The following is a 10,559-nucleotide window of genomic DNA, read 5'->3' on the forward strand; positions in this document are numbered from 1 at the left end:
AGTCATTTATGTGGCCTTGTATGTAGATGACTTTTTCTTGTTTAGTGATTCACCGGAGCTGATGGCATCCCTGAAGTCCAAATTGGCCACGAGATTCAAGATCAAGGACCTTGGAGAGATTTCCGAGTTCCTGGGAATCAAGGTCATCAGGAAGGGGAACGACTTCCAGCTCAGCCAGGCCCACTACGCAGAGGAAGTTTTGAGGAGATTCGACATGGACGACTGTCACCCCATCGCTACACCTTTGGAGAACATGGTGACACCTAATCGTTCTAATCCTGTCAACAGTTCTGATGCTAGGGAGTACCAAGAGTTAGTTGGCTCCTTGATGTACCTTGCTGTCTGTACCAGATATGACTTGGCTTATGCCGTCAGTCAACTCAGCCAGAACAACGCCTGCCCTGACAAGGAGAGCTGGGCTTGCGCCAAACGGGTACTTCGCTACTTGAGAGGCACCACTAACGTTTGTCTCAATTTCTGCAAAACAGGACAAGATCTGACTGCCTATGCGGATGCTGACTGGGCGAATGGCGCAGACCGGAAGTCCTACACTGGCTTTGCCCTGACCTTGGCTGGAGGAGCTATCGTTTGGGAGTCCAGGAAGCAGTCTGTGGTGGCACTGAGCAGCACAGAGGCAGAGTACATTTCCATGTCCGAACGCTGCAAGGAGATTGCACTGTTAAAACTAGTTGTTTTAAAACAACAACACAGTTACCAACCTCGACAACGCTGTTGTTTGTGAACAAGTTTGCTTGTTTTGAAACGACGAATTCGTTGCTAATTATTTTAATGACTTATGCTGTTTTAAAACAATATTTTGCTGCGTACAAACAACCCGGACAATCTAAGAAGTGGTTACTGCGGGGTAACCGGGACTCTACTAGGTCTGTGACCTAATCGGCAATAAAAATTGATGCAAATAAGGCTGTCTATCGGTTTACAAAAATCTTGAGGACTAACGACGCAACTCGTTAGTAAACAACAAAAGTCATTTGAAAACAACTTTGATCGCTAAGAAAATTAGCAACATATTTACTGCTAAATTACAACATAATTTTTAACAGTGTGTTTTCACGAAGAACCTGCTGGAGGAGTTCTGCCCTGGCTCCACCACCTCACCAGCCGTCCTCTTCAACGACAACAAGTCTGCCCAGGCCATGGTTGGGAACGACTCGAGGAAGAGGAGAACCGAGCACATTGATGTGAGGTTCCACTACATTCAAACAAGTGTCAAAGAGTGGTGAAATTTCTGTGAAGTACATGAACACTTTAGATATGCCAGTAGATGTGTTTACTAAACCTCTTGCTAAATTGAAGTTCTGTAAGTGTTTGAAGTCTTTGGGCTTGTGTGGTTTGTAATGTAGCTTCCCTCTTTAGTCATGTATTTAATTTGTTCCTATTTTATTTTTCATGTGTGTGACTAGTTTGCCATAATTTTGTGATTATAGGTAAAATGTTTTTGCTGTGTTAATTACTAGAGCTCTTATTTAGCTTGCTTACGATTTGTAATTAATTTCCCTTTTTGCTTAAAGAAACTTTGCAATGTTAAATGATTCTTGTTTTTCTTAAGTAGTAAACTTTGCAATGTTAATTTTCATTTTTGATCTCTCATTTAGTGAATTTTTGCAATGTTAAATTCATTTTATCTGTGATTGTGAACAGTATTATTTTTATACGTTTTTACTTGCCTTGTGATAATTTTATCTTGTTGGCCGTGCAAATTTAACTTCACTTGCCTTGTGATACTTTTATTTCGGGCCGTGTAACTTTAACTTTTCACTTTTGAGTTTTGTATACGATTTGTTAATATCGTCATGTCTGTACGCTTGCCAAAATTAAGGGAGGGTATTGTATTTTAATTTTGTATCCTACAGTTGGTAGTTCTGATGGTCATTCCTGGTCTATGTTTCTGATTGGCTAAATGTTCTTCCTGTTCTCTTTGATCTTTTGATATATAATGACTGACCTCCTTTGTATCGGCTCTCCTGATTGATCTGCGCATTAAATTCAACACGTTTGTTTCGTTACTGACTCTACTTTACTGAAGTATCCGCCCAATCCTCATAAACCTCTAATGCTGATGTCTTATCATAAAGATTTCATCAAAGAAGCCATTTATCAGGCAATAAGAGAGGCTTAAAAAGAGAAAAATCCCCCCAAAAATTTTTAAAAAAGACAAAAAAAGGAATACAATAGTTGAAAAAACAAAAAAAGGAATACAATACTAAACCCAAAAAATAAAATGAAAGGAGTCTGATTTAAAAGCGCACGGAGTAGCAGGCAGGCCGTTTTCATAGAGCACTGATGACTAAAGGAAAACAATATGTTTTTTCTCTGAGCTCTATTTAAAAATTAGAGAGAAGCCTTCTCTCACTAAAACTAGGGGTACGCGCCGTTTAGTGTGGGCGCGTAGTGTGGCTGAGCGATGCGAATTTGTGCACTTCGGACTTTGCTTAAGTTGACGAAATGCGCAGCTTGTGGGCTCATATTGAGTGAAATGTAGGTCTGGGGTATAAATGGAAGTGATTTTTGTTATCAGCACACAAAAAAACTGTAGGGATCAACGTCAAACTCAATTCCAAAATTTTGGTCCAAAATTGGTCAAAATTCGGTAATGCGTGAGTCTGGGAAAAAATTGGAAGTCATTTTTGAGTTCAGCGCACCAAAAACTGCAGGAAACAATATAAAACTCGATTTGAAAATTTTGGTCCAAAATGACCTAATTTGGGATGAAAATATAAGTCTGGAGTCGAAATGGAGGTGATTTTCGTTATCAGCACACATAAAACTGTTCTCGATTCCAAAATTTTGGTCCAAATTTGGCCAAAATTTGGCAAAGCGTGAGTCTGGAAAAAATTTGGAAGTCATTTTTGAGTTCAGCTCATCAAACACTGCAGGAAACAATATAAAACTTCACCTGAAAATTTTGGTCCGAAATGACCCAATTTGAGATGAGATTTTCCGGGGTAGAAATGGAAGTGGTTTTCATAATCAGCGCTCCAAAAACTCCAAGAATCAATATGAGATTCAATTGAAAAATATTGGTATCAATTGATCAATCATGGGTAAAGAATGGGTCTGGGTTGGTCTTCATAGATCACCCTTTGTCGTCACCAATACCCTGATGCCACACCAATGCGATTCCTTCAGTCGAGTAACATTCCATTGCCAGCATTGAATCGCTTAATTAGCTACTCATCTGCTTGACTCACTATTCGATACATCTTTTTCTGCAAACTAATGAATTCACAAATTTATTAGTTATATTTGAGAAGCCTTTTGTCATTCTTTCATTTAAAACCGGTGAATTAAACAATAGACTGGAATATGTAATCATAGTTTATATTAAATGACTCCTGAGTTTAGGGCAGGCTGATCTGAAGCATTCGACGGAGACCAAGTTTTGTCAAATTCAGTGAATCGTCTCATGAAGTCCAAAGCAGAGGCCACTTGTTGCTCCATACGCCAACATAATTTACCTTATTCACGGCTCCTGATATTTTATCTTTGGAGTAAAAGAATACAGTATAGTATTCACATTGGGCTTACATTCAGAGAGCCAGCTTTTAAACCATTTACCAATACTTAGTTCCAGTTGTCGGACACAAACTTTGGTGAAGTGAAAGGAATCGTGTCATTAAATCCAATTACCAAGTCACCCACCGCTCAAAATCTGAATCGTCTCATTGAACACAACATCAATTCAAAATCTGTTAGCACTAAATATATGGCTTATTCATTGCACTAAATACATCTCTATGTGGATTCTTTTAATCAATAGATGTTAGTACTAGAATATTTATGTCGGCTTGCAGCATTGCAATAGAATGTCATTTCCCGAGACAAACCAAGACAATTAACATGTCTTCTAATTTCAACAGAAGTTATTCATGCATTTACCTGATTTGATTTACTTTGAATTTTAAAAATAGGGATAGTACTAGAGAGAATAAAATCAGTAAATGCACACAAAGGCAAAGAAAATTCTGTTTACAATCCACAACTACACTTACAGTGCACTGACCTGAAGGAAGATTCCCCTGTGACGGGGGAGGGGGGAGAGGGGAACGAAACACGCAAACCATTCTCACTTTCAGTTTTCGTATTTTCCTCTGTTGACATTCCGGAAGGGTTTCAATCATACTAGAATATTAAAAAAGTAACTCAGAACATATTTCAAAGCCCCTTTGCTCTTCAGTTTGTTTATTTGCAAAAGTGCCGTCCCGTCTTGCAGACGGCTTGCAAGCGCGGCAGCCGGTATGAGAAATTGGTCAGCCACACACTGCTACCAACCTAACCACGCTAATTACCTAGTTCAAAACTATGTTTTGAATATTTCAAACGATGATAATTGTTAATCTGAGATAAACTCCCCCTGTAGGATGTTTAGGAGACATCAGGTGTGAAATTTGGATACTATTCGTTCAGTAGTTGCTGAGAAACGTGAGTGATTACATACAGAGGGACAGACGCACGACCAGTCACTTTTGGGAGCGCCCAAACACGGCAAGGGCTTCGCTATCGCTCAGCCAAAAATATCCTTACAAATCTTACAGTGTAGTGTTCAAAACTCCACTTTTTTCAATAATTCTTCACTCCCTTTAACAAAAAGATAGTGTGGACTCTAAATACCAATTGTGCTTTCAATTTCATAAGTGAAAACAGAAGGAGTCATAAGACAATCTTAGTGTACAAACATTTCAGTCACCTCTGCCGTTGGATTTTGGGCGGAGAAAGTGAGTGTCTCTATCTCTCAAAATTAAACCAAAAATTTTTATAATCTCATCAAAATGACTATGAGAGAAGCTTCTCCACTACATAAACTTCATTCAAAATCAATGGGGCACTCGTCAAGTCTATACTGAGTGTGCAGCTGCCCTGTACACCTTTACATATCCCTAGTGTCTAGTCAGCCATCAATAGGTTATGTTGTCCATATATCATTGCTCAGAAATAATTTATTTCAAGAGTGTCACTCCACTATAACATAACGAGAGGCTCATTCCCTTCCTATTCTTGCTGAGAGTCTATCACTCTAACTCAAAATAAGTTGCAAAAATAAAGAATAGTTCTCTGAAGTAAAAGTAACAAAATGTCAACTTTTCTTCATAAATTCTACACTCCTTTAATGAAAAGATACTCTGGCCTCTAAATACCAAATGTGCTTAAGCTCAAATAGATAAAAACAGAAGGAGACAAGAGTCAATCTTACAGTACAAACAATTTAGTGTCTTGTTCCGTTGGAATGAGTGCCGAGAAACTGAATGTCTCTACCACTCAAAATTAAACCAAATTTTTTTAAAATCTCATCAAAATAATTATCAGAGAAACTTCTCCACTACTTAATCTCTATCTAAAATCAATGGGGCACTCAGCAAGTTAATACTGACTGAGCAGCTCCTTGTGGCAAGATAACATTACCAAAACCGACTCACACACTATAAGGTTAAACTGCCCAATACAACATAGGTCAGAAATAAATTAATTCAACAGTGTCACTCAACTAAAACATAACGAGAGGCCCTTCCCCATCATAGTTTTGATAAAAAATTATCACTCATACCCAAAAGATGTTTCAAATCAATATAAAAGTGAACTGTGTTGGTTTCAATCGAGGAACCATGAGTTTCTTTCACTCAGAAAAACTTACTTCAGAAAGAGGACATGGCCTTGGACAGAAAAATAAAAGACACAACTAAGTCAATTTCAATGAAAAATAAAAGTGTATTATCCTTTTTTGCAAAAATATAAAAATATAAAAAGTCTGATAGACAATTAAAAAGAAAAACACTCTCACTCCTTCTATTCATTCTCTTCTTTCTTCTCTCTCTGTTCTTCTTCCTCCTTCTTCTCTTTCTGTTCTTCTTCTTCCTTCTTCTTTTCAAGACTCAATTTCATCTTTCCTACAACTTCCTTAATTCTGGCTTCTTCATCCTTTTTCTGCATTTTAGCCGTATCCCTCTTTTTCTTTTTCTCTGCAGCTTTTCTCTTCTTAGATTCTACGCTATTTAAAGCCTCGGTCAAGTCCTCAGGCGTCTAAAAAATGTAGAAAAGTGTTCCTTTTTTCATTCTCTTACTAACTATGTTTACTTAAAGACATAAAGATTTTTAATGCTTACTACATAGGTGCTCCTATAACGTACACTCTGAGCCTTCTTCTTTTTAGACCTCACCTCAGGGTCCGTTTCAGGTGAGGGAATCAATTTAGGACCCAGTCGATCAAATACAGACTGAAAAGAAAGATTAGTTTTAAAAACATTACTTGCAAAAACACAGCAACACGATTTTTTTTAAAAAAAATGAACACTAACTTTCTTAGGATCATTTACAGTACTTGATGGGTCTTCTCTTGCTTCATCATCATCATCATCATCTGGCATTTCACCCTCTTCCAAATCATAAGCAGAAGATGAAGAAGGAATGACCCTAGTATTGTGGGCCAACTCAATTAACTCTCTTTCAAAGAAAGACGTAGGATTCTCTGCAGAAGATGAAGAAGGAATGATCCTAGTATTGTGGGCCAACTCAATTAACTCTCTTTCAACGGAAGACGTAGGATTCTCTACTCTAGGGTTCAAACAGATTTCGTGAAATACCCTGCGCTCACGAGCCTGAAAAAAAGCACATTGATTTTAAGAAATAAAAGAAAACACTAAGTTTTACTTCTTGAAAGGATTCAAAAAATTGACTAACAGGAAAAACCAATGCAAGAGGAGCAGGGTTAGTGCGTCTTCGCACAGTAGGGTCACCTGCATCATCAGGAAGGGCAGCCTCTGGCACCACTACACCCCGCGCCAATTCCGCCAGCAGCTCCTCCTCCTCTTCTAAGGTTAAAATGGGTGAAATACCCCTTGGGCCATACGGCACACTTGGCGCGCCGGGCCAGGGGGTAGAAGTCTGAAATCAGTGAACCATAGAACAAATGAGAAAATAATGTGACGGGAATACACCCTGCGACAGCGTCGATACCCCGTGCGAGCAGCGTGGCCCTGCACTGGAAGGCCCAGCTCCCCCTCCCCTCCCCTCCCTACAGTGGCGACGGCACAGTCGTTCATAACACGTGAATTTAAATACAAGACTCATTAGCACTGCGAAAAATAATTAGAGAGACAGACATACTGACGGTCAAAACAAAACAACGCCGTCCCGACTCGCTGCGCTGCATCAACAGAAACACGACACGCGACCACACTGCGACGCACACACAGGGGTGATAACGCTCACTTTAACCCCTTGAATAAAAACTTGTGATGATTCGAAACGAGAGTCTAACAACAAAGACAAGGCGACCCTGGCCTAGAGGCGAAGCACGCCATGCGGTCCGGCGGCGTCGCACACACACGTTCCCACGGTCACAGTTTTCACTTACCTCAATAAATATGGACATAGATGCGTCCAAACTAAGGCCATCGTCGTCTTCTCGCTCCATGATGAGCTGAATCTCCTCATCCACTTCAATATCTGCGAACTCGTAGTCCAACTCTTCATCCATTTTGATACAGGCAACAGGAGGACACTGACTGACGCGTTTGGACCGGGCGGAAGCAAGGGTTGCTTCCACTTTTGGCCGGCGGAGGGCGCAACGGTCGTTCAAAAGGCCAGCCAAATTCAAATAATTTCCGATTTCACGACGAAAGTAAATGAAATGTAGGACGTCAAAATCTCTCAAATATTATTTCTTGTCACTTGACACAGTCTTGAAGCGTAGACAACAGGTGTTATGCAGATTCGGAAAACACCGGCGGGGGGAGAGGGGAGGGGGCGAAGGGGATGGGGGCTCTGGACCAGCAGCTTCTCTCAGACAGTTTTCCCACGGACAAGACATGACAGGAAGAGTATTGCCAATAATTCCAGAAAAATATTTCAGCCGGAGAAATGATATCAAACACGTGTCGGCATGAAGGGGACAATGAATGAGAGTTTCGGGTAGGTCGTGGACAAAGGGGGTGGGGCGCGCCAGCACAGCGTGGCGCGGCGTAGTGTCGCTCGGCTCGGCTCGTCACCGGCGGCATGGCGTGGCGTAGCGTAGCACAGGGAAGGCGGCTTCCTGTTTTGACGGAACTCGCGCGGCGGCGGGTAAAATTCAAACCGGCCGAAACACGCTCGGACTTGCGCGCGGCCGTGCGGTGCTCCCAGGTAAACATGCGTACCGTTCCATCCCTAAGCGAGCACGGTGCAGTAGCCCAGTGGGTTAGAGAGTGTGTTCTGCCGCGCTCCGAGCGTGGAGGCACGGGTTCGAGTCCCGCTGGGTGCCGGCGCCTTTTTCACCAACAACTTCCAGTTTTTCCCGTGAGGGCGCGCTGGAGGCGCTGGCGCTGGGTATAAATCCAGGCGCCCCGACCGCAGGAGCATCATTCTCCGTTCAGTCGCTGACCAGTCCACATCAGCACGATGACTTACGCTATCTGCGACATCCAGATGCTCCGGGGCAAGTACGGGGAGTACGTTCTCAAGGAGGTTTCGTTCTATGAACAGAACGAAGCGGCCCAGATCCACAAGTCAGCCACCTTCGCTCCACCCTACCCCGGAGATGAGATCCCCGAGAAGCAACTGCGCCAAAACAAATACATCGTGAGGCACTTGCATTCCCTTCCCTGGGAAACTGGCTTCTCGCCCTACGACAGGCTCCCTCAGACTCTGAGCGAGATGTCGGCGGAGTATGACTTCCTCTACGTGAAGGGGGATGAGAAGAAGAGAATTCTTCAATTCCTCTTACCGTGAAACGGGGTAATTTCGGACACTCGGTGTAATTTCGGACAACTCTGCCCGGAAGCATGGCGATGATGCTCCCATCTAACGGCCAACTTGGAGGCTTGTCCCGTTGCGCGCATCGCATCGGCCACACTTAAAACCCTCTGATTAATCACCCGGAGGCCAAATCAGGGGCAAAGTTCAGGAGAAAGAGTGGTTTTTGTATTTAACCATTTTTACCTAAATTCGCTTTAAGCGTAAAAACTTTGACTGGCAAGCCGAAACTGTTCATGGCCGGTTCATGAGGTGATTGTTTGTCGATTCGATCATGTTAAGAGCATACTGTGTCAAATTTTCAATCACCTGGGTCAAATAGTATGGTTCATATGGGCTCAAAACTAAAAAAATGTTACTTTACGGGGTAATTTCGGACATACAAACGTCACGCCAGGGAGAGTGGGTATGTCCTGAACACTTTCAATTTCGCAGGGTTTGAGTGGTGGAAGCTGAAGAGCTCTTCTGAAAGTTGAAGATAATCCAATAACAACGATAATCCCCAATTGTTACAGCAATTGCTTTGTAAACTTCAAATTTCATAAAAATGGGGCAAAGCTACATCTTTAATACTTAGTTTTATGTGCATGTCCTACCTTAGTGTCAACGACTGTTTTGCGATTAATTTTCTTTCATGTGACACGAGAGTTGGACTTGGCGAATGGCTGCATAGCTCGCCGGTTTACTACAATTGAAATGCAAAGCTTTCCACTGAGCCCATGTATCTTCCTAACCGTACAAACGACACGACTACTTGCCTTTCATATGCATGTATGTGATCGTATGTAATCTTGTAGAGGAAGATTTAAGATCCACTTTCGCGTAATAAAGTATGGCCCGAGTGGCCTGAGAAAGCTAATCGGTCAAAGATTAAAAAATAGAAGCGTTCTAAATGTTAAAAGTGCTCGACTTGACTGCCCTAGTTTGATTCAGGTGAGGAAATAAGAGAGATCTGGACACTTTGGTGGTTCACAAGCAAGAGGCGGTTTATTGGACTGAACATAACGAGGTAGACAGCAGCGTGTACATAGTGGAGTTGTAGGGCGAATAACAAAAATAAAATACTGCAGATAGTCAGTTAATGGTTACCAACATTTACAACACTAAATGGCTCTACTAGTTCCACCCACTATTCCTGAAATCGAACTACATATGAGTGCAAAAACATGACTTGAAATTATGTATGAATGACCACCCCTACCTTACCATTACATATAAATCCTTACGAATTTCTCATATAATCATATTAGCACTTTAGAAAGAGACAGTGATCGATTTTGGGACCAAAATCAGAACGAAAAGTCGTTTTTTCCAGAGGTGTCCGAAATTACCCCAAAACACGGGGTAATTTCGGACACTGCTTCGGACCCTCCACAGTAAAAACGGTGACGTGCAGATATTTGAAATAAGCGCCAAATCAAAGCTTGAGGTGGGTAGATGATAAATTTTAACGACGCTGTCTATGTGGGAAAAACAGGGTTTTCGACAAAGGTTGTCCAAATCAAACCAAACTTCGTTTTTGGGTTCTCCTTGACGCAAAGACATGTCAAAAAAATTTTGAAATTTTTTCGACAAAATTTGTTGAAATAGGAAATTTTTTTTATTTTACTCAAAAGACGCGGCAATTGATTTTGAAAAAAAAATTTTTTTTTCAAAGGTCAACTAAGGAGGAACATTTTGAGTTGTGTCCCATGTCCTGGTCTTGCTTAGTTTAATTGATACCCACCATTTTACGTTACGTGATTTTCTCATTTTTACCTAAAAAATAAGAAAATGCCCCTTTGCCGGTCAATTTGATTATAACTAGAGTCAAA

At 41.4% G+C, this 10,559-nt stretch overlaps 1 protein-coding gene across 1 annotated transcript; it reads right to left on the bottom strand.

Annotated features, from left to right (window-relative positions):
* Window positions 1-5,802: 5,802 nt before the first annotated feature.
* LOC117649541 (X-linked retinitis pigmentosa GTPase regulator-interacting protein 1-like) lies at window positions 5,803-7,423 on the bottom strand. The gene is made up of 5 exons (XM_034392419.1): window positions 7,370-7,423; window positions 6,694-6,897; window positions 6,312-6,611; window positions 6,120-6,230; window positions 5,803-6,036 (listed from the first exon to the last, which is right to left on the bottom strand). Exons 1-5 carry the CDS (start codon window positions 7,385-7,387, stop codon window positions 5,803-5,805), a joined length of 867 nt encoding a protein of 288 aa, XP_034248310.1. The 5' UTR covers window positions 7,388-7,423.
* Between the last annotated feature and the right edge of the window lie 3,136 nt (window positions 7,424-10,559).

Source organism: Thrips palmi, unplaced genomic scaffold (genome assembly GCF_012932325.1).
Source record: "Thrips palmi isolate BJ-2018 unplaced genomic scaffold, TpBJ-2018v1 HiC_scaffold_4, whole genome shotgun sequence".
NCBI lineage: Eukaryota > Metazoa > Arthropoda > Insecta > Thysanoptera > Thripidae > Thrips > Thrips palmi.

What these genes read in the sequence shown, in the direction of transcription:
- LOC117649541 (XM_034392419.1), bottom strand. An exon ending in CTCTTGCATTGGTTTTTCCT is followed by an intron (nt 6,612 to 6,693) that starts GTTAGTCAATTT and finishes GCTTTTTTTCAG; the next exon opens with GCTCGTGAGCGCAGGGTATT. An exon ending in CTGTAAATGATCCTAAGAAA is followed by an intron (nt 6,231 to 6,311) that starts GTTAGTGTTCAT and finishes CTTTCTTTTCAG; the next exon opens with TCTGTATTTGATCGACTGGG.